General features: G+C 59.7%; 1 protein-coding gene across 2 annotated transcripts in view; it reads right to left on the bottom strand.

Moving 5' to 3' along the window:
• NOTCH1 (notch receptor 1) overlaps positions 1-23,254 on the bottom strand; it is a 44,660-nt gene that overhangs the window by 5,586 nt on the left and 15,820 nt on the right. The window contains exons 3-28 of one of the 2 annotated variants that reach the window (XM_049831955.1): positions 19,003-19,265; positions 18,292-18,630; positions 14,816-14,938; positions 14,408-14,641; positions 14,108-14,263; positions 13,820-14,005; positions 13,248-13,361; positions 12,534-12,647; positions 11,244-11,477; positions 10,799-10,909; positions 9,829-10,021; positions 9,429-9,574; positions 8,903-9,016; positions 7,762-7,881; positions 7,281-7,433; positions 6,592-6,820; positions 6,227-6,428; positions 5,927-6,080; positions 5,503-5,687; positions 5,172-5,304; positions 4,600-4,857; positions 4,375-4,487; positions 3,290-3,861; positions 2,126-2,554; positions 1,178-1,326; positions 327-543 (exon numbers count right to left, since the gene is read on the bottom strand). In XM_049831955.1, coding sequence (XP_049687912.1) covers positions 327-543; positions 1,178-1,326; positions 2,126-2,554; positions 3,290-3,861; positions 4,375-4,487; positions 4,600-4,857; positions 5,172-5,304; positions 5,503-5,687; positions 5,927-6,080; positions 6,227-6,428; positions 6,592-6,820; positions 7,281-7,433; positions 7,762-7,881; positions 8,903-9,016; positions 9,429-9,574; positions 9,829-10,021; positions 10,799-10,909; positions 11,244-11,477; positions 12,534-12,647; positions 13,248-13,361; positions 13,820-14,005; positions 14,108-14,263; positions 14,408-14,641; positions 14,816-14,938; positions 18,292-18,630; positions 19,003-19,265 — 5,241 coding nt within the window. The remainder of the gene's footprint in view (positions 1-326; positions 544-1,177; positions 1,327-2,125; positions 2,555-3,289; positions 3,862-4,374; positions 4,488-4,599; positions 4,858-5,171; positions 5,305-5,502; positions 5,688-5,926; positions 6,081-6,226; positions 6,429-6,591; positions 6,821-7,280; positions 7,434-7,761; positions 7,882-8,902; positions 9,017-9,428; positions 9,575-9,828; positions 10,022-10,798; positions 10,910-11,243; positions 11,478-12,533; positions 12,648-13,247; positions 13,362-13,819; positions 14,006-14,107; positions 14,264-14,407; positions 14,642-14,815; positions 14,939-18,291; positions 18,631-19,002; positions 19,266-23,254) is intronic. The other variant, XM_049831956.1, reaches the window with a different exon arrangement.

Here is a 23,254-nt window from a genome sequence, read left to right as displayed (position 1 = left end):
GCTCCTCTGCAGGAACTAGTCTGTGGTGGACTCTGCTTATCTACATGCACAAACTGAAAGAAGAATCAAGAAGGCAATTTCCAGGAGGTTCCCCTCAGGTTGCCCTTCATTTTTTGCCAAGTGCAAACAGACCATGAAGCGTTTAAAAACCTCCTCCAGATGGGAACACTGCTTTCCCCATGCAGAACTTTAAGAAACCTGATTTTTCTCCTCCCCGCTATGCCAATGTGATGCACTAGAGAACAAAACTCTGATGGTTTCTTTCAGAAGAGCCCCAAGCAGCCCCGCTGCACTGTGTTTAATGGGTTAATAAGCAAATTACTCACTTCAGTCCAACAGAATCCTCCCCAAGTGGTTCTCGTCGCTTCTTCTTGCTCGACTCTGTCACTTTGAAGCCCTCTGGGAACCAAAGCTGCCCATGCTCCCTGCGCCGCTTACGAGACACCAGTACTCCCACTCCAAAGCAAGCAAGCAAGACCAGCACAGCCACGACCACGTACATAGGATACAGCTGGGAGTTCTTCGTGGGCTCAGCTGTTTCACCTACAAAACAGTGGGGCACAAAGAGATGCTGAGACATTAAGCTGCATAGCAAACCAGTGACAGAGTGGAAATGAAGGAAAATTAGTTAATAGAGGTACCTAAGTCTGATCTCAATCAGCCCCCCCAAAATAAGGTCATTTTATACGCTATTAATCAGAATTGCAAACTATCGGCAAATTCTCGGCTGCACAAGCCAGCCTGCATCAGGAGACAGCTTCACTTTTTTCTCCTTTAAGGAAAAGGATTAGCAAACTTCAAATCATTGCGCTTGCATTGAGCTGTTAAGACAAAAGGATTTAGGGGGGATTTTCAAGATACAAACTTCAACTCCTTGCATGTCACTCATTGATTGGAGCTGGTTGGGTTTTCTTTTCTTTTCTTTTCTTTTTTTTTTTTAATAACTTTTATAGTGATAATGATTTTGAAATAAGTCTGGAATAAGCAAAAATAATAAACTGTTTTTGCAATTTTTTTAAGAACAGACTTAAAGCAAAAAAAAAAACCAACCTCCAAACGATGCAAGGTTATTAAAACCAGACTGTGTTCAAATGCAGCCAGCTGACAGACAACTAAACACGGATAAGGCTGGAAAGTTTTGGCTGTCTCTCCTCCCCAGCCAACCAGCCATACTTACTTTTAACGGCTTCTATTTTATAGGGTATGTTCAGGTTGCCAAGGGAGGCCAAGGCACCCAGGAACGCCGCCACATCGGTTGCACTCTGGAAGCACTGGGAAGACGACTGGATGCACTGGCGGTTATCAATTTCCAAGTAGACGATGGATCTGTGCGAGAGAAGAGTCAATGAGAAACACGGAGCAATGACCACACAGAGAAGACAGATGAGCCCTATCTCCCTTCCCTCCTTAACCCCCCATCAGTGGGAACTGGAAGGTGGGAACCCATGTCCTTGCTTCCCTGCGGCCCAAGCCCTTCAGCTCACACCCATGGTCTATTGGATTTGTGTCAATGAATACTGTGAAGTCTAACTCCTTATCTACAGGAATGGAAGGGAGTCTCTGCTTCACAATGTTTTAGAATTACCCAGATACTACAGTATCTTAAATAATGCTGTTCGGGAGCCTTCAGATCTTTTCAGATGTGTTTCGGTGCTCTAACTCCTTTGCTTTCAGTGGCTTTTGATTGAGCCCACAGAGAGGGAGAAGGTTAGATCTATATGTTTACACCAAAGATCTCCAAACACAGTTTGCAGTAATTGAGTTTTACAACAAAGCTCTAGAAAGCATTTCCCAGGGAGAAACTGTGGCTTAACTTAATGACTTCCTGAAGTCAGACAGTCGGTCAGGCCAACCTCTGCTTCCAGGTCCCACCCAGCCCAGCCCCGGCTCCCAACAATACACAGGACTCCTTCAATCGTGAGAGTCACTGCAGCATTGTATCAGGGATTGCTGAGCGATCACTTGCTTTTCCCACATGAGAGCAAAATCCGGTTTCTATTCACATAGAAAGCAACGTCTAAATACAATTATCTGGCCTACATCCTTCCCTTTATAGCGTGTTACTATTATCAACACAGAAAACAAATGCTGCTCTGTGAAAAAGGAACCCATTGGTCCCCCTTACCCTCTGATGTCCATCTGATCGAGCTCCCTCTTCTGCCTTCTGCCAGCCCTGGAGTAGAGGCTGCTCTTTACTTTGTTGATGACAGCACTAGACATATCTGACCAGTCCTCCGTTGACCTCTTGATGTAATGCTTTTTCAGCTCCTCCTCATTGCCGTAATATGGAAAGATCATATACTCTCCCTTGGGGTTCTTCTTGAAGACCACGTTGGTGTGCAGCACGCGGCTCAGCTCCCGTAGGAAGTTGAAAGAGTTGTTCTTCAGGTTCTCGGGAGTGATCAGGACCACCACCACCAGCGTGCCATCTGCAAGCTTCTCTGGCATGTTGTTTGCACAGTCCAGACCGTCCCATTCGCATTCAAAATTATTGCAACCCTGGTCACAGTGACCATCTGAGAAGTGATCTTTGCAGTACTGATCATACAGAGGGCTGGGCAGAAGAAAAAGAAAGGCAGAAGAATGAATTAGACCAAGTACTGTGCATATTACCCATCTGCTGAGAAAAGAAGCAGTGGTCCACAAGGACCTCTCTTTTGTATAAATATTCTTCATCCTGATAGACACTAAGCCAGTTTACATAGAAGGCAACTGTTTCATGCAGCGCTGTGAAGCATTCACCTCTGCGGGTGAAAGATAGCAGCTATTAAATTGTAAGTTGCAATTTAGATGTCACAAAAAGGGACAAACTACTGTGACTTAGAGAAGACATGGGAACACAGAATAAGTTACTCAGACCAGAGTTTGTCCAGGAATCTGGGATTAAGTTCCTGCCGTTGCCAAAGACAATGTTTGGTAAATGCCTGGATGTTAGCAACATCATGTTTTCTGGCTGCTCTTCTATCTGGGGTGTCCCTACACTGAAACTCACTGTGTTACTACTGTGAGTTGGAGAATTCACTTCTATGGTGTGACACAGGCAAGGACGGGAAACCGTTTGGAATGAGCCAAACCCAGAGAGCTTCCAAGTGTATATAAACTCAGTAAGATGACAGGGAAATGCAGTTGCTTGAGTTGCAGCCCCATAGGCAGCAGAACAGAACGTAGAGAGTGAACAACAACAGGTCTACACTTGGAGCTTCAGCAGATGCAACCAGAAAATACCCCAAGACGGTCAGCACAGAGGTCATGGCTTTAAAACAAGAGGGTCAATGAGCAAGTCACTTACTTGCACTGCCCTTCATATTTCTGGCAGTCAAATCCATCGTACAGGCAGCCAGCGTTATTGCACTGAGAGTCGCACTTGCCATCGTTGAAGTACTTCCAGCACTGCAGAGACTGGGAGCAGTTCTTCCACGGGTCGTTGAAATTGAGGGAGCAGTCGCCCCCATCCCAGCCACAGGCATGGTTATTGCATTTCCCATCACAGATCTTGTTGCCGGCATACCCCGCGCAAACTGCGATCTCGCACTTCTCCTCAATTTTGGGTGGGATGATATCCTGCCCGATCCCACCTTGGAAATCAAAGTCAAGGATGTGGCAGTTGAGGCCGTTGAAGTTGGCAGGGCAGTTGCAGCGGTAGTAGGGGGAGGCATCGCTGAAGAACTCGCAGGTGCCCCCGTTGTAGCAGGGGTTGGATGTGCAGGGGCTGCTGGCTGGGTACTGGCACTCAGGACCCGTGAAGGCCGGCGTGCACATGCACTTGGAGCTCTTGTGGATGGAAATGCAGGTGCCACCGTTCAGGCAGTGCAGGTTCCCACAGGTGCGGGAGTCGTTCTCGCAGGTGGCACCCACGAAGCCCTGCGGAGGTGACAGCAAGGAGGGAATCAGAATCACTGACGCTGTCCTACGAGCAGCCTAACACACGTGTGTGTTCTGGGAAACTCGGCACAAACCCAGTGAATCAGGACACGGCTCTGGTGCGTCCCCTGAAACTAGCGATGGGTAAGAATAATCTAGAATGTAATCCCCGTTAGAGCATCCCCCTCAAAATGAAGGGAGCTATTCTCCATAGCTTCCTGCTCCACCTTTATGTGGTGCAAATAATGGTCAACCAGGGAAGAGCCTGTCCTACAGAGCTGTGCGTCATAGCTGGAGGGCTCAGCCACCTCTTTCTCCCTGACCCTAAGGCAGTCTCCTTGCAAGTGAGCAGGGTACGTATATACGGATACACCTCGCTCCAGCGAGCAGCCACAGTAAAGCATCTTCCCCTCCATGCTTACCCCTGGCTATCCCAGCCAGGGAAGCCTCAGGGGCTCAACTGGAGCCCGTGCAACATCCCATGCTCAGAGCTGGAGAGGAGCAGGTACGTACCGGGGGGCATTTGCAGATGAAGCCACGGCCGGTGTTGCTGGCAACTGCGCACGTTCCACCATTCCTGCAGGGTTTGCCTTTACAGCCGTCCACCACGGTGTCACAGCGACGGCCTGCCGAGGGAGAGGAGCGTGTGAGAAGCAGAGGAAGGCGTTCGAGACGCTTGGGGTGGCTGGGGGTGGCTGCAGGACGGGGTGCTGGGAGCGGGAGGGACGCAGCGCTCACCTGCATAGCCAGGTCGGCACTCGCATTTGTAGTCATTGACCCGCTGCACGCAGTTCTGGGTGCCGCGGGCGTCGCAGGGGTTGGACAGGCACTCGTTGACATCTCCCTCGCAGCGCTCCCCTACAAAGCCAGGGGGGCAGATGCAGCTGTAGCCACCTACCCGATCCGTGCACTTGCCATTGTTAAAGCACTTGGGCCCCAGGGTGACAGGATCAAAGAAAGGGCTGCAGTCATCCACATTGATCTCACAGTGCACCCCTAGAGAAATGGGGGAACAACCCACACAGCTCATCAAACAGTATCGGGGTGCCTGGTGGTCGCTTGTGTGAACCTTCCCTGCGAAGGGGCTGAGCCTGACCAATTCAATGGCAGTCTGAGCCGCCGCGCTGGCAGGAGGCACGCAGCACCGCGCAGCTCACGTCCAAGGTTGCGTGGCCTTGATGGCTAAGCTCGCAGGCAAACACAAACCTCTACCGTTGCATTTGCTTCCGCTAGCCCAAGCAGCTAATGAGCAGATACCGAGGATATCTGCACTCAGCCCACTAATGCCCCAGCCTGGGGAATTAATTTACCTTGAGTTCCTCTGGGGCAGGAGCATTTGTAGGTATTGATGAGATCGATGCAGGTTCCTCCATTCTGGCATGGGTGGGACAAACACTCATTGATCTCCTCTGAGCAGTTAACTCCATGATAACCAGCCACACACTGCAAGGAGGGAAGAGGGGAACTATCAGAGAGCTTCACTCAATTCCCAGATGGCTGCAGGAGCACAGCCAGCACTCCAGCCTTCAACCCTCTAAAGGGGCTCTGAGCCAGCCTGAAGCTGGGGCAGCTCCTTGGGCAGCAGAAAGGCAGTAACTGGTGCTTTTCTCCCTGTACATCTCCGTCCCCTGCGGCACTCACCTCGCAGGAGTAGCCTCCCAGGTAGTCTGTGCATGTGGCTCCATTCTGGCAGGGGTTGGGGGAGCATTCGTCCACCTGCTCCTCGCAGTAGCTGCCGGTGTAGCCGGCCTGGCATCGGCAGAAATGAGTGTTGCCGGTGTCCACACAGAGCCCCGAATTCCTGCAGAGATGCGCTACGTCGATACCTGCCGGGGAGAGTAGACTGAGACGCGGGGACCTCGGTGACACCCACGCACCGCAGGGACACGTCCTGGGGGTCACAGCCAGGACCGCAGCCTCGAGGGGTGCAATCCTTGAGATCGCTCTGGTTGTGCCAAAGATCTTCACCAAGAGAACTGAGCATGTCTCTGCTCAGAGCCCAACACGGGGGCAACTGGAGACCCCTCCCCGGCCCTGCGAGGCCGTACACACGGCAGGGACTGACCTTGCTGCTTAGCGGCCACCTCGCAGGAGACACTGGGGACATCGCAGTAGAGCCCTGTCCATCCGCTGTTGCACTCGCAGCGGTACAGGTTGTTGGTCTGCCAGCACTTGCCTCCGTTTTTGCAGGGAGAGGAATCGCACCAACGCACCAGGTTCTGGGGGGGAGCAGAGCAAGGGACGGGGGTCAGGACCCAGTAGGGCTTCTGCAGGAGTGGAGGCTGCAGTGATCCCCCAAATCCCCACAGCCAGCATGCACGGACAGGCGCTGGGGTCAGTGGCTGATGGCCCAAGGCTCCTCTACCTGGCAGTTGAGCCCGGTGTATCCCTGCGGACAAGTGCACTTGTACATCCCGTAGCTGTCCTGACACGTGCCCCCGTTCAGGCACGGCTTGGAGTCGCACTCGTTAATGTCATGCTCGCAGTAGCTGCCCGTGAAGCCGGGTGGACAGACGCAGGTGAAGGTGTTGATGCCATCCACGCAGGTCCCACCATTGAAGCAGGAGCTGGGAACACAGACATCACATCCCAGTGAGTCACCGCTGGTTGTGCTCCACGCCAAAGCCCCCACAAACTGGCCCAGGGCTACGGGGCAGCGCAAGGACCTCAGCCCCTTGCTCCAGCCCTGACAAAGGCTGCACCCGTGGCAGGAGCCGCGCGGGGCTGTACCTCTCCGTGCAGTCAGGCGTGTTGTTCTCGCAGTGGATGCCGCTGAAGCCGGAGGGGCAGGTGCAGGTGTAGCTGTTGACGCAGTCGGTGCAGTTGGCACCATTCTTGCAGGGGTTGCTGGCACACTCATTGATGTCTTCCTCGCACTTGGGCCCACGGAAACCAGCCAGGCACTCGCAGAAGAACGTGCCGACACCGTCGGAGCAGGAGCCACCATTATGGCACGGGTCTGGAGAGGAGGGAGGTACAGGTGAAGATGCAATGGGTCCAGCCCTGGTGCAGCAGCCCTGCTCGGGAGCTGCCCCACAGCACTGTCCTGGCACATGTCCCCTGGCCGCGTGGAGGGATGGGACAGAGCCCGTGGACCAGGCAGAGGCTGGGCCAGCCCCGTCGGGGGACTGGGCACAAGGAGGGCACATGGGACACGCTTGCTTACTGCCCACCCATCCCTCTCTCCCCCCAGCCTCCTTCCTGCCAGCTCTCATCTGGCCTTGGACTGATGCAACTCAACTGGGACGTGCTCAAGGTGGCCCAAAAGCCCGGGCAGGGCTCGCAGCACGGCCCAAGCCAAAGCAGTGGCCAAGGCTCGCCCATGCATGGGAAGGAAAATCCCAGCCCCAGGAAGGGCAACGAAGCTGACGGCTCGGGGCCAGGCTGAGCGTGGTCCACGGAGCAACCCCTGCTCTTACTGGGCTTGCAGTCGTCGATGTCGGTGTCACAGTTGCGGCCGGTGAAGCCAGTTCTGCAGGCGCAGCGGTAGCTCCCGTTGGTGTTCTGGCACGTGGCCCCATTGCGGCAGGGGCTCTTCACGCATTCGTTGATGTCAATCTCGCAGGTCTGACCTGGGGGACAGAGACCACGTGGGCTGGAGGTGTTGGCGAAAGCCCCCGGGGACGATGATGACGTCTTGGGCACCGCTCCCACCCTGGTGCGAGCCCTCGCAGCAAACTGCCCTCTCCAAGGGGTGTGGGTGATGGCCGCATCCCATCCACCCTGCTGAGCCGTGGGGCAGGTCAGGACCCTCCCCAAGGCCAGGAACTGTGCAGGGCATGCAGGCAGCCACCTGCCCGCTGCTGGTCCCTGGCCACCCTCCCTCCTCTCCATCTTTCGCTCCCTGAGCAGCTGAGAAGTGCGGGGTGTGCTGAACCCCCAGACGGGCCATGCCCCTACCTTGCCAGCCGGATGGGCAACTGCAGGAGAAGCTCTCGTAGTCTTCCGACTCCCGGCACTCGCCACCGTTCTTGCAGGGGCTGCCAGCGCAGGGGGCCAGCACGTCCTCGCAGGTGGCTCCTGCACAGGCACAAGCACCCGCTGACACCCAGTCTGAAATGACGGCTGGCCCAAGACCCTGCTACCCCTGTCCCCTGCCCTGGGGCTGCTGCCAGCCCTGGCACAGGCTCTGGGCTTCCCCACCGCCCCTGGGCAGCCCAGCTAGGGCCGTCTCCTCCATTCCTGGTCCCCGGTGACCCGGGCCCCCCCCCCCCCCCCCCCCGAATCCTTTAAGCCCTGGCAATCTGGGTTGTGTTAAAGCCCTGCACGCTTCCTTTGGCAGGGAAAGCGCCGCTCGGGGTGTCTTTCCTCCCTCGCACTCCCCGCCCCGGTCCCTCTCAGCCGCTTTTCCTGTTTACGTCCAGCCAAGGGACACGTTCCCTCCGAACCCTTATCTTCCCTGTCAGCCAGTATCTCCCGAACTGGCCTTTGCTATTTTCCAGAGCCTTCCCCTCCCCGCCTGCCCCGTCCCCGTCCCCCCCAGGGGTTTCTATGGCCACTGCCGAGGGCAGGAAACAGCTCACGGCTTCCTGCAATTGTGCACCGGCTGTGGCTCTGCGCGAGCGGAAGCGGGAGGCCGGCAAACAGGAATTGGCTCAGCAGAATCCCCCAGCCCCTCGGCTCGCTTTTTCCAGCGCGAGCGTCAGGGCAGAAGAACAGGGCCACCGGCAGCGGCCGACCCCCCCAGGGTGGTGGGCTGCGAGCGGGGCGGCCGCCTGGTGCTGCTGCCTTGGGTACTGGTTGCGGCCAAGCCACCGCCTCGGTGCCCTCCAGGAGGAGGAAGAGGAGGAGGAGGAGGGAGGAAGCTCTGGCTGGCTGGTTCCCAAAGCTCCTCCAAATTTCCTCCAGCTGTGCCGTGGCCTCCACGGGGAGGTGGAGCCATGGCCATGGGCAGCCCCACGGCAGAGCAGCGCGAGGGCAGCCTCTACACTTGGTGCCGGCTCGTTGTACACGCAGAGGGACCGATTTGCTGTCATACCCGAAGCGGCAGCCCCGCAGAGCCCCGGTGAGGGCCTGGGGGGCGCGGGGTGCTCCCCCTCACCTGTGTAGGGCAGGAGGCAGTTGCAGGTGTAGCCGGCGACATCGTCGATGCACGTGCCCTGGTTCAGGCAGGGGTTGGAAGCACATTCGTTGATATTGGTCTGGCAGTTGGGTCCTGCGTTAAGAAAAATAGATAAAAGTGGCTGTGATGGAGGTGTGCTGGTGGGAGTGGGCTGAGGGTACAGTGGGGATGTGGTGATAATGGCAATGGCCCACCCATCACCCTGGCAGAGCCTCCTGCTCTCAGCTCCAGCCTTGGGTGCCCAAACTCTGCTGAAGGTCCCCAGGCTGGCTGCACTGCCACATCTGGTTGTACTGCCACATGATGGTTGGACTTGATGATCTTAAAGGTCTTTTCCAACCTAAACAATTCTATGATTCTATCTCCCAACCAAAACTGGGGTCTCCGCCATCCCCACAGCGAAGCCTCCAGCCCATCTAGCATCACGGGGATGCCCACCACAGCTCCCACCCAAGCCCCACCAAGCATGGGGGGGACAGGGCAGTGTCCCTGGCTGTGCCCTTACCGCTGAAGCCCTCCCTGCAGGTGCAGATGTAGCCACTGGTCATGTCCTTGCAGGTGCCACCGTTCATGCAGGGATTGGATTCACACTCATTATTGTTAATGTCGCAGTTTGTCCCACTCCAGCCTGGGTCGCAGTCACACCTGTAGCTTTGGGGAAAAATTGGGGCATAAAGCACAGGATCTGGTCTGACCTAGCCCTGCTGGCTACACCAGCCGTCATTTACCCAGCGAACCCCAGCTCTTAATTGTGCCCCTGCAGGGAAACATCCCCTGGCACTAGCACAGAGCACGGATGAGCACCGGCACAGGGGACGGCTGTTTGCCCTGCCTCTAACCCCAACTTTGCTGGGCGGCCCTTTGGTCCCAGCAGCCCCCCAGCAGCCCCCACACCCTCAGCCTACCCATTTAACCCATCGTGGCATTTCCCATGGATGCAGGGGTTGCTGTTGCACTCGTTCACTTCGGACAGGCACTTGGGGTCGTGGAAGCCCTCGGGGCAGATGCAGGTGAAGCCGTTGATGCCATCCTTGCACGTGCCCCCGTTGTGGCAAGGGTTGCTGGAGCACTCGTCGATGTTGATGTTGCACATGTGCCCTGGGAAAGTGGGAGGTGAGGAATTGTGACCCCACGGGATGCACGGCATGGCACGGTGGGTGCATGCCACCTCCCGGGGAGCACCCACTGGGCAGGTCCCCCTCCAGCCACCCAGGGAACGGCTGCCGGAGGCTCAAATCTCCAGCCACACGTGTGCCGCCTGCGTAGGAGCGGGCTGCTCTCCGGGTAGGGTGACTTCACACCCTGCATCGCCCACCTGGCTTAATTAAACATGACTGGGGAGAGGCTGTGCCCTGGGCTCGTTTGGTCCGGGAGGGAATAACGAAGGGAGCCGGTTTCAGCCTGTAACCCTACCTGCCGCGGCTGACAAAGCCAGGCTTTATTGTGGCTCCCTGCGAGCGGAGGACAAGGGGCCGCGCGAGTGGGGAGAGGTGGGGGCTGCTCCCATCAAAGCCCTCCGCCATTTCCAGCAGCGATCAAACAAACCAGTCGGACAAGGCAGCAACCCGATACCCATGGGAGTGGGCGCAGCAGGAGTCGAATTCGCGGCACTAGACACCCCTTTGATTTCGGCCTGAGCCAGGGTCACCCTCCTGAACAAGCAGGAGCACTGGAGGGTGCAAAACCTCCGGCGAGCGGGATGGCAGCGTCTCCCCTCCTTGCCGCACCCTCGCCCGGGGCTGCGCGGGGCACCACCAGCTGCAGGCATCCCCGCACTGCCGCGGCCACAGGGGACACCCCAGGGCTCCCCGGCGCCAGGCTGGATCCGGACCAGGTCCCCAGGGTGCCACGGTAGCCACCATGTCCTGCTCTCACCTGTGTACCCCGTCTCGCAGGTGCACTCGTAGCCGTTGATCTTGTCGATGCACTTGCCGTAGTCGCAGGGGTTGCTGGCGCAGTCGTCCAGGTTGATCTCGCAGTTGGGACCTGGGGAGGAGAGTGGTGCCGTTAAGGGGGTCCCCGGCCCCGCTGACGAGGCAAAACGAAGCCCGCTGGCACTGACTGCTGCCGGCACTCCACAACAAAGTGCCTCCACCACCAGCGGCTCCCCGGCTCCCGGCTGGGGTGCGGTTCCTGCCGAAAGCCAGGCACCAAACCGGGAGAACTCGCCCTCATCGAAGACACCCCAGGCCGGCCCCGGCACCGGGCTGGCTGACGGCGGTGGCCCAGGGCCAACCCGCCTGGGGATGGGGATGGGAATGGGGTGCCGCACCGGCACGGCCGACCTGTGTGGAGCCCCCGGGGGGTTCCTCCCGCTCACCCGTGGTCCCTTTGAGGCAGAGGCAGTTGTAGGCGTTGTTCCTGTCCTGGCAGGTCCCTCCATTTTTGCAGGGCTGGCTCTGGCACTCGTTGATGTTGATGTCGCAGCGGTGGCCCGTGTAGCCGGGCTGGCAGAGGCAGGTGAAGGCAGCGATGCTGTCCTTGCAGGTCCCGTAGTGGCACGGGTCGGGGTGGCACTCATCGATGTCGATCTCACAGTGAGCACCCGAGAAACCTGCCACCAGCGGGGTGGGGGGGACACAGGGTCAGGATGGGGGACATGGGGTGAGGATGGAGGATGCGGGGTCAGGACAGGGGACACTCCTTCCCACCCCGGCCAGGTGTCAGGCAGTGCACCGGGGTGGCTTGACCTGCCCACCTACCCCACCACGAGCCCCAGGACCCCCGGGAACGGGGTGCAGGCAAGGGAGCGCCCTGGCACGCCGGCGGCAGGCCTGGTCAGACCCCGGCTTGCGGGCTTTGTCCCGGGGCGCACAATGACTTGCATTAAGCCGCCTCGGCTCAGGAGCGGGGCCCCGCGCTCGCCCGCGGCTCGTCCCGGAGCGTGCGGGGGGGCCGGCCACAGGCACCCCCGAATAATAACCCCCCCGGCAGATCCTATTCTCCTGGCCAGCTCCCTCCCCGCCGGGTTTGGGGGTGGAGAGCTGAGGACAAAGTACAGCTTTGACTAGACCCCGCCAAGCCCACATAGCAGCTTTTCATCGGGGCTTGGCATTAGCAAGACACTAATTAGAGGCCATTCAGCTGGAAGATTTCTGGCGGGAGCTGCTCCACAAAAGAGCCACTGTTTGCCACCAGGGCTCAAGTCATCATTTTGTGCAACCGCTCCTTGGGTTTCGGTCGGCGAGCCCCCGCAGCCCTGCACCTTGCGTCCCCATAGAGGCAGCTTTATTCCTTCCTTCCTGCCTTCCCCCTCGCTGCCGCCCGCCGCCGAGGCAGGGAGCACGGTGGGACGGCTGCTGGGGGCCACACCTAATGAGCGCTGGGCTCGTTATGCCCGGCTCCGGGCCCGACGGGCAGCAGGGCTCGACTCGCTCCGCCGACGCCTGGGAAAGGGACAGTCCTGCCCCACGGGAGTCACATCGGCAGGGACCGACCCCGCTGCCGGGGGGGGTTCGGAGACACCCCTCGAGGCAGGTGCTTGGGGAGGTGGGTACTTGTTCATAATTTGGCAACGTGGTTTTATGGCGCATCACGAGGCAGAAGGTGGGTTGTTCGTGGCCGGTGGGGTGGGACCCCTGGAGCCCCCCGGTACTTGGGGACCCCTCACCTTCAGTGCACTCGCAGCTGTAGGTGTTGGGACCATCCACGCACTTGGCACCGTTCTTGCAGGGGGTGCTGGCGCATTCGTCGATGTCAAACTGGCACAGGTGCCCGTTGAAGCCTGGAACGGAGGGAGAAGTCACGTCCCCGCGCAGCGACTGGACCCACCAGCCTCCCCCCGCCGCCGGGCAGATCCCACCGGGCCCCCCGCGTCCCGGCCGGGGCGCCGGGTTTCCATGGGGATGGCTGCTGGGGGCCCTGAATGCGGGGCTGCGACCCGCCATTGAGAGCATCTTATTTACATCTCTAGAGGAGCAAAGTCTCTGAACTTCAAAACCTCCTTTCACAGATTAACCGTCTCCCCATTCTCCGCTCCACCCCGTGACTTTGACACCGCATTCAAAGCTGCTGGTGCGGCCCCCCCCGGCCCCCGGCTCTCCTTCCCAAAGAGGGGCCTTTTCAAGTGCAAAGCCGTGGGGTTTAATCCTCCTTCCCCTCTCCCATGGGCCGGACCCAGAGCAGCATTGCCTGCGTGGAGCTTAGCCCCTCACCGCAATGGGGAAACTCCCCACCAAAAGCACCGAGAGGTGCTCAGCCCACTCTCCCCATTTCGGGGGACTCCAAAATTTAAGGAGCCCATTTTCGGCTCCTTCCCGGCTCAAGCTGGGATGCATCATGGCTTTCTTTCCGCCACGATGGCAGTGGGATGGATGCCACGTACCAGTGGGGCACTCGCAGTGGAATTCGTTGATCTTGTCTAGGCAGTCGCCGTTGTGCAGGCAGGGGCTGCTGGCACACTCGTCCGTGTTGATCTCGCAGTAAACCCCCTCGTAACCTGTGGAGAAACCCAGCACACTGTCAGCGCCACAGCATGGAGCTGGCACAATGAGCAGGATGGGCAGATTATGCCAGGGCACGTTTGGTCCGCCCCATCTTTATAAAGGCAGCTCAGGAGCTGTGCTACAGGTAGTAGGACCTGATGCACAGGCTGCTCCAGGGTTGTCTACCCCGGATCTCCCTGCCCTTGGCTTGATCCAAGCCAGCAAGTTCGGCAAGAGGACGAGTCCGGAGCAGGGCTGATGGTGCCCGACTCTCACCTCCCGTCCCCCTACCGCTGCAGGAGACCGTGCAATCTTTACCAGGCTCTTTCTTTTCAGTGCTTGTCCCCAGGCACACGAGCCTCCCATGGCTCCTCACCCAAACCGACACCGAGCTGAAGCTCAGGGGCACCCGGAGCCCTCCAGTCACCCACACCCAGCCCCGGGGCAGGGGTCCGCAGGGCTGCCCACCCACCGGGCATGCAGATGCACTGGAACTCCCCAATCTGGTCCAGGCAGGTGGCATCGTTCTGGCAGGGGTTGGAGAGGCACTCGTTGACGTCGATCTCGCAGCGAGGGCCCGAGTAGCCCTGCAGACACTGGCACTGGAAGGACCCCTGGGTGTTGATGCATTTCCCCGCGTGCTCGCAAGGGTTGGCTCCTGCAACACACAAGCGCAGCTCATAGGACACGATCCCGGCCGCACCGACGCTTTGCCCAGCTGCTCCTCTGCCACCCGCACGAGCTCAGCCCCGGCGCTCACCCAGCGAGCACTCGTCCACGTCCTGGTTGCAGGCTGGCCCCATGTACCCCGAAGGACACGTGCAGATGGCTTTGCCGTTGACAGGGTTGGTGTCGCAGTTGGAGCCCTCGTTGCAGGGGTTGCTAATGCAGGCGTCATCGAGGTGGCACAGCAAACCTGGGTGGCAAAAGGCGGATGCACGTCAAGGGCGATGGGTGCGTAAGTCATCACGCACCAAGACCTCAGCTAGGAGCCAGGGGACGTGCAGGGAGCTGCCATCCTGCACTGCGAGCAGGGGGCAAGATGGGACAAGGACCTCACCTGTGCGGCCGTGGGGGCACTCGCAGTAGAAGGAGGCTACCCGGTCGTGGCAGGTGGCCCCGTGGAAGCAGGCGGCCATGGCGCAGTCATCGATGTTCTCGCTGCAGTCCTCGCCTGTCCAGCCGTTGACGCAGACGCAGTTGTAGCCGCCGTGGTTGTTGTGACAGGTGCCCCCATTCTGGCAGGCGTTGGGCATCAGCTGGCACTCATCCACGTCTTCGGTGCAGTACTGACCTGCCAGGGGACAGGGCACCTGCATGAGGCTGGCACTGCCCAGCTCCCACAGGCTCCACGAACATCACTGCAAAGCACGACGGCTCTCCCCACCCGGTCCCCAGCACATCCCGGGGAAGGATCCATCCTCCCAGCCCAGCCCCGTGCCACCCCTGCTGTCGGCAGCGGCATTACCTGTCCACTCGGGTGGGCACTGGCAGTTGTAGGTGTTGACGCCGTCCACGCAGGTGCCACCATTCTTGCAGTTGTTGCCTGGACAGTCATTGATGTTCTCCTCGCAGTTCTGGCCCGTAAACCCTGCGCAGAGGTGATGTCTGCCATGATGCCAACTGACCAACCGGCCGTGCCACTGCCTCAGCCTCCCGCCAGCCCCCCGCCGACGGCAGGTTGCTTGTTATCGGGTGCCGAGCGTGCACCCACCAGCTGCTCCCAGCCCAGCCGCCCAGTTTCATCCCCAGCCCCGTCCCGCCTCTGCTGGGGTTTGGCTCTGCCGTGCAGGTTTCCCTGCCAGGGCACCATCGCCAGAGCCTGGTGGTGGCTTCCTCCACGCAGTGCAGACTGGACGTCCCCGGCGTGGGGCTCACCTGCTAAAGCCCCCGGCTCTGGAGACGCTCACCCCAAGCGTCGGAGGATCTGGCTCCACGGCAAGCCAGGACGAACCGGGGCTGCTCCCACAAAGGCTTGCGGCGCCCGGTGCTGACTCACCGGCTTTTAATTTCACATGTAAAGAGCCTCAGCAGCAGTGCTTTCCCCGGAGGGGGATCCAAGTCCCTGGCAGGGGGAACCACCGCCCCAACCCGCGCCGCGCTAATCCCAGCCCACCTCTCGCGCCGTGAGCCCGGCTACTCGGGTTTATCTTATCGCCTCCACCTAATAGCGCGGCACGCATGGAAACCGCGCCGCCCCTGGCCTCTCCCTGCGGCATCTGCAGCAGAAATCAAACGGCCCAGCCCTTCTACGGGCATCTGCCAAGCCACCCCATCCTCCTCTAACAGCCCCTTGGGTTAAGAGCTGCATTTACTCTAAGACCCCAAAGCCCCTGACCCAGCCGCCGTCGGGCATCAGGCTTCCCAGCCCGCCCAGGCGCTCGGGGTCGGGATGGCAATGCCAGCCCGCGGCAGCTCCCTGCGGTGCCGGCGTGCACCTGCAGCTCCCCCAAACTCCTCAAGGCATTCTGCAGGTCCAGACCGGGCTGCTCCCCCGCCCAGGCAGCTCACTATGTCAACCTCTGCCTCCATGGGAAGGGACCGGGTGCCCGGGTTCATCATCTGTGGGACCCCAGACCCTGGCCCAACTGGGGGTTTTCCCCTCTCTCCCTCTCCTAAAGGGCCCCGTTTTCTTCTCCCCCGTAGCCTCAGCCCCATCACAAGAGGAGCAGCAACAGCTATTTATGATTGCTGGTAGGAGTCCAAAGCAGATAACTTTGATTTGTGCCTCATTTTTAAGCAGCTGGGCTGAGACTGAACAGCAATAACTGGCAATGTCCTAGATACCAGGATTAACTCATTTTGAACCATCCGAATGAGTAATTAGTACTGCAATTACTTTAAACTCAGGGTTACATTCTACAGCGATGGCATGATAAAACAGCAGAGATTAGTTTAACTTGAAGAAACCCGGTACGGCCAGGCCTCTCCAGGAATGAAAAGCGGACATTGTTTCAGGTCTGCTGCGCTGCATACCAGCGTATCAATCACCCTCTTATCATGAGAAACAGCCCCCGGTCCCTCCTGCCTCCGCCCAAAGCCGATGCAGCTCCTGCAGCGAGCCATGCGGGATGGCAGAGCTGCCGAAGGACCCCCCTGTCGTCCCCCCCGGCGCAGGGGCCGTGCCGTGCCACCCCGCGGGAGGTGAACCAGCTCGTGCAGCATGCAAATCTTCTGGAAGCAGCCCACGAAGCCGCAGCTGGGTGTGAAAGCACCGATCTACCCCCCCTCCGCAGCAGGGATGCTCCCCCAAGGCCAGACCTCACCCCGACGTGCCCGACGCTTGGGCTGCTCTGGGGAAAGTGCCTCGTCAGCAGAATGGCAGGGCAGGGCCAGCGCTGCTCCTCCTGCCCCCTCCACCTGCCCGTCCCTGTGGCAACGCTGCTCTGCCCTGCCAGGGCTCAGAGCTGCTCCCACGGAGCATCGCCCCTGGGAGCTCCCAGCCGCACCGGCTCATCCCAGAAGGAAAGGCTTCCTTCCTTCCCAGCGCTGCTCGCCCGGTCAGTCCTAACGCCTCGCTGCCCCTAAGGACAGGAGCTTTGCTCCAGCCTGGAGGAGCAGGCATGGAGGGGATGCAGGAGATTCTGCAGGGCCCTGTGTATTTTGGATGGTTAACGAGTCTCCTGAGTTATTGCAGCCAAAAGCTTTGGGAAGGGGATTGAACCTCTGAGCCTGTGTCAGAGATGAAGGCGAGATTCCCCCACGCTGTCCCACAGGGATCGTGCATCTTCCCCCGGCACCGGGCTGGCAGCAGGATGCGGGTACGTCTGTGCTGGCTGGGAGATCCCATCCGCGCCCCGATGCCACGTCCCCAGCGACGGTGGGGCAGGAGCTACGGCAGAGGGAGGCTGGAGCTCCCTGCGGTAATGCCAAACACCGTCCAGGGTGCAGAGCAGAGAAGCCGCCTACCCCTCGTCCTGCCCCAGTCCCTGCGGGGCTACAGGCGACCAGAGGAGATGAAAGAAATCCCAACGAGAGACTTCTCTGGCAGCTTCGCGCTGCCCACAGCTTCCTCCCAAGGAAGAGGCTGGATGCTTCTTCCCCTCCGCGTCTGCCGCAGCCGGTCAGCGTGGCTGGCTCAGGTCAGAAACAGCACTCGCCCTCCGGCAAACACAGCCTGGTCTGCACTGGGTGCAGCATGGTTCTGGGCTGTACCGGCCACCCGCCGGCAGGAAACCCCATTATTTCATTTCTTCAGCCGGCGTGGGGATGGGGGGAAGCGTGGGGCCACGCTCGTCCCCTTCTGCTCCCTGCCCCGACCGCCCTGCAGACCACTGCCCGATGGCAGAAGCAAAAGGGCTTGCCGGGGGACAGGGGGGGCCCTTTCACAGCCGCTTTTCTTTCCTCTGGCACGTAGGGTGCCAAGCTCCCTTGCAGGGTGCTGAGCTCCTGTATAGGGTGCTGATCTCCTGTATAAGGTGCTGAGGTCCTGGGACAGCCCCTGCCAGGCCCCCTCCTGCAAGAGCCCCTCATTTCAGAAGCTCTAATTCAGCTGGGCTGCTCCGGCACTTGCCGGAGGGAGCAGCAGTGAGCACGGAGAGGGTGTCCCTTTCCCAACTCTGTTCACACTCGGAAACTTTCCAAAATAGCTATTCCGGGCTAATTATTCCATTCTGGAAGTGGATTAAGCTAAAGCGGAAAAAAGCACTCTTATTCTGGAATATGAGCATCCGCACAGGGGCCTCTGCTGAAACACTTCTTTGGAAGAGCTATTCTGGTGAATCACCAAGTATAAAAAGCCCCCAGATGACCTCTCCTCTTCGGACATCGTGGCCCAACGTCTTCCCAAACGCATGCAGCACAGCGAGCCCAGAGCCGCTCGTTTTCATCCCTCCCAGAGCCATAACTTGGGGGAAGATGGGGCACTACTTGTTTAGGGGGGGTCCCCAAGGGGCTGCAAGAGGGTCCTCTATCCCCGTCCCCTGCCTCGGAGGCAGCCCCTACCTGGCAGGCACGTGCAGTCGTAGGTGGTGTCTCCGATCTGGCGGCACGTCCCTCCGTTCTGGCAGGGCGAGGGGTTGCAGGGCACGTAGAGATGCTCGCAGTTCTGCCCGGTGTACGCCGGCTTGCAGGAGCACTGGTAGGTGCCCACCTCGTTGGTGCAGCTCCCGCCGTTCTTGCAGACGGGCGGCAAGATGTTGCATTCGTTCACGTCCTGCTTGCAGTTGGCCCCGTGGAAGCCGGCGGTGCAGCGGCAGATGTAGTGGGCTTCGAAGGGGACGCACTGGCCCCCGTTGGCGCAGGGGTTGGAGGCGCAGGGGTCGGCCTGCTGGCAGGTTTTGCCTGGGGAGGGCAGGGAAGGAGGATGAGGATGCAAACTGGTGGGAGCTATCTTTGCACTGGGGTGCAGAGCCGGCTCTGGGACTGTGTTCATAGGGGTTGCAACTAATTCCCCCCGCCTCTACCCCCCCGTAAAACCCTTACCCGTGCAGGAGGCTTGCAGCTCACTCAGCCCTCTACCCTCCCAAGCCCCGACTCGGGTTCGCAGACCATCCCCCCCCCTTTCCCCCAGCACCGGAGGAAGCCAAAATCGGAGGCAGCGCCCTTCTCCATCCACGGGAGTTTTCCAGGAGCAACCCATCACACCCAAGCCGTCCCTCTCCCCCCCAGAGCCGGGTCACCATGTCCCGACACCGTGCGGCATCACCCCCTTACCTGACCACCCCGGCGGGCAGCGGCACTTGTACTCGCTGAGCGTCAGCAGGTCGCAGGTACCCCCGTTGCGGCAGGGGTTGCTGAGGCAGACGTTGTCGCGGGGCGTCAGGCAGAGCTCGTCGGTGAAGCCCAGGCGGCAGACGCAGGTGTAGTCCACGGTGCTGCCGCGCACCACCGGGATGCAGGTGCCGGCGTTTTTGCAAGGGGAGCTCAGGCAGGGGTTGGGCAGCTGGCACCGCTCGCCCACGTAGGCACCGCTACACCTGGCAGGGGCGAGACACGTTGTCAGCGTCAGCAGGATCGGTCCCGAGGGGCCGCGGGACACCCGGATGGCCCAGGGACCAGCTCTGGGAACACCCTCCCCGGACCTGACCCCGCACCGCATCCCGGCACGTCGGGTTTGGCAATTGCAAGGCTCTGCCCTGGCCGCGCTGGGCTGAGAGGAGGAAGATGAAAGAGGCGCCGGGAACAAAGGCGTCCCCCATCGAGGGGCCTGCACCGACTTGCAAAACCGCAGCCTTCGGCGCTGACGTCTGAGATGCTTCTCATCGCAATGTGCTTTTTTTTGTCCCCCCCGCCCTTGCTGAAGTGGAAACCAAGGCACAAGGGGGGATGTGGTGGAGCCAGGATGGGGACCCCTATACCCACCCCAGGGCACCCACAGACCCCAAGGAAGAGGAAACCCCACAGTGGCCCGTGGGGCCACAAGCGGCACGGGGATAGCCCTGTGGCCCTGCCCATCCCGGGGTCCCTGTTCCACCAGGGAGATTTTCATCCTCCCTCCATCCTAAGAAATCACTCAAACACGATCAAACACAGGCTCAGCGCCGGCTGGTAACAGGTGGGACACATTTCTGCTCCTCGCAGCCAGCTGAGATCTTCCCCAAAGACAAACCCTGTGGAAGGAGGGAACGAGTGGCCCCGGCTGCCGCGTCCCTCTCCGCGGGGGCCCTGAGAAAAGGCCCCCCCGACGCAGCCACCGGCTCAACCATCTGTCACCGTTGGTCGACAGGGCTGGAGCAACTGCCTGCTGCGGGACCTGGGGCAGGCGACAGGGACATGCCGCAAGGGCAAATCCCGCCGGCTATCCCAGCGAGGCTGGCACAGGACCCCGCAGAGTGGGAAGCTTCCCCCCGGGAAAGGGAGGACAGAGCAAAGCTGTGCACACAGAGACCGAGGGCACCTGACATCAAAGGAAGATCCCGGAGACGAAGCCCTTCAGCACCTCCCCAGCGCGAACCCTCCCACACGGCATCTCTTCTATCAAGTCTGCAACGTGAGATGCCACGTGTTTTGTCCCCAACCAGCTCTGCTCACATTACACTGCTTCCAAAGGGGGATTTTCTGCCCTGGCCGGGCTGCGCCGAGCAGCCGTCGCCAGTAGCATCCATGGGAGAAGCGAGACGCCGCCGGCACGCTGCTGTCCCACACCGTGATGGCAATGCCACCGCAGCAGAGCGGGGCACGCCGGCTGCTGTCAGAAGCCTTGACGGCAGAAATAAATCTGGGGGCGGTTGCACGCGTTGCTGCGAGCTTGGGGTAAGGCAACCACCGCTGGAGGCGACGGCTGGGGAAGACGACAGCACCCGGGCACTGGGGGACTGTGGTCCCCGCTGTGCTTTGGCAGGTCGGGGCTCAGGTCACCCACCATGTGCTCGCACCCGTTGCCACCTGAGCTGGTGGGACCTCGTGTCCCCGAGCCTCGTGCATGGCCTCCAAGGCTCCCGCGGCAGGCAGCCCCCCTGGGGGTGAGCGAGAAGGGTCCTGGGGAACGCTGCAGCCCACCCGGCTGCGGGGCAGAACACTCACCTGCAAAACCCCACCAGCCTGCAAACCCCAAAACAAGAACGTGGGGCTTCTCTGGTGAAGCGCAGCCAGCAAACCCCCACCCTCAGCCAGCCCCAACCAGGAGCCACCGTGCTTTGCCACGCCGCGCCGGCAGCAGGACCACGTTTCAGCCCCGCTTCCCCTCTCCTCTTCTCCTCTTTTTTTTTTTTTAACCCAATTCTGATTTCATTGTTGGGGATTGTGTGAGAATTTGTCAGGATTCGGAGACATTTTGAGTTAATGAGACGGCATTATCCAGGCCAAATGAAAAAGAAAATGTGTATAATAATAAATCAGGGCATCTGCTCGGCACACAAAGGGCGGCGGGGAGCAGGTGTGCATCCTAATGAGGCAGAGCAGCTGCCGGCGCCCGCGGCCGATGCCTGGCTCGCCGGCGGCTCTGAGCCCGGGGCGCCGCGGCCGTGGGGCGACGACGGCGCTTCTGGGTGGCTGCGCCGTGGCCCCGTGCGGGGGAATGCGAAGGCTGGGGCCGTGGCCGCCTGAGAGAGGCCATTGTGCGGGGCCCGGCGGCCGGCACAGGCACGCCGCCGGCAAACCGCTCAAGTGTGCAGTCATCTGTTAAAAGCACCGCTCTCCCCCGCCTCCCCGCACCACACACGCTTTTTTTCTTAAAACAATCCTCTGGGCTTTCGCGGCGGCTGGCCGACAGGGAAGCGTCATGAGGTTCTCCAATGGGAGAAAAAGGCGGAAAAAAAAAAAAAAAAAAAGAAGGAATAAGGAGAAAAAGAAAAAAAGGATGCTGGACAAAGAGACCCAGGAGCAGCGCGGGAACCGTCGAGCGCACGGGAATCGTCGAGCGTGCGGGAATGCCACGGCACGGGGAACGCCACAGCGCGGGCTTTGGCTCGCGGAGGTGCCGCCATGGGCAGCCGGGACCGAGAGGCGATGCTCTGCATCCCGGGTTGAGCCGGGCGGCCGGGAGGGGGGCTGTCTCTGGGATTGGGGTTCCTGCACTGCAGGGCTTAGATGAGGCCGGGGCGAGGGGCGCGGAGCTGAAAGCCCTCCCACCCAATTAGTTTTCGGACCGTTTCCAATTTCAGTACAGGCAAGTGGTGGTTTGAGCTCAGGGATGGGAAGCCAGGGCAAGAGCCCAGCCTGAACCCAGGCATGGTTATTAGCCAGGAGGTTAATTAGCGATTGGAGGAACTCCCCTGGGGGGCAGGGAAGCCCCTGCCTGAAGGCACAGGGGGTTGGGGGCTGCCCCATGCCCGGCTGGGCTGCCCGGGTGCTTTCCAGGCTTTTGCTTCAGGAAACCTCTCAAATTTCAGGGAGTTTGTAGATGTTATTTTAAATGGCTTTCTATTTGTTTGTTTTAAGAGCTGGTTTATGGACGCAATCAGCTCAAGGAGTGAGGAGGGTGAGGCAGACGCTGAGGAAGGGCTCGGCACGGGTCTGCCCCAGCCAGAAAGGGCTGAGCCGAGCGATGGGCACACGTGGGCAGGCGGAACCGGGCTACGCTCATGCATCGCATCTCTTCTCCCTACAAGAAGGGTATTTCCAGCCATTGAGAAGTGCTGGTGAAGTAACTCTTCAGAGAAAAAGCGATACGACACAGGCACTCTTAAAATCCAGCAGTCACCACTATAACCCACGGAGGAGTTTGCATCGCAGAGTGGGGCTGTGCGGCCCAGACCCACTGGGGATGCCTGGCCATTCCCGAATCACAGCCACAAGCGCGACAGGGACGGGGACAGCCCTCGCGTACCCACTGCACACACCGCGTCAGCTCCCAGCTCGAGGAGCCCTCTCAAACTCCTTCCACGGTTTCAAAGTCATCTCAATTTCTTTTCAAGGTTTCAGAGCAAAAGGTCTCTGACGGCAGGGATATCGCTATCACGATAGTGATATTGCTGCTCAGCAAGAGCACGAAATGAGGACACTGGACACTCCTCTGCTCACATTTGGCAGCACCCGGGACATGCCCACGGGCAGCTTCGCACATGGCAGCTTCGACACCGCTCCTGCATCATCCGTAGATGCTTCTGCACAGAAATGATGCTATTCCTGACCATGTTTGCAAGAGCAAGTCTGAGATGAGGCAGGGAAGAGCACAGCTGCGGACCGAAGCCATGGGATGAATTTTGCTGTTTCCTCCCCACGTGGGTCCCGGAGCTCACTCACAGCCAGAGACTCTGGAGCTGCACTTAAAAGAACCAACGACCACAATGGCTTTAGAGTCCCGGCTGCAGAGGAAAGCCTGGAGACAAGCCTCACTTGCAAAGCAAGAGATCAAAAACCAGGTGAAGAATAAGGCCAGCCCAAGACGTAGTTATTTTTCAGCTCTCCCAGGTCTGGAAAGGCTGGATTCAGCAGAGCCAGGTTCAGCTCCCAGCCGTGCTGCAACCTCATCATGCATCCACCTACTTCTCCAGGGGCTAAAAACCTCTCCTAAAGCTCAGCCCAG

The sequence above is a fragment of the Accipiter gentilis genome, chromosome 29, assembly GCF_929443795.1.
Source record: "Accipiter gentilis chromosome 29, bAccGen1.1, whole genome shotgun sequence".
Classification (NCBI taxonomy): Eukaryota; Metazoa; Chordata; class Aves; order Accipitriformes; family Accipitridae; genus Astur; species Astur gentilis.
The sequence above is the reverse complement of the archived record's forward strand: the minus strand, read 5'-3'. Positions and strand labels throughout refer to the sequence as shown.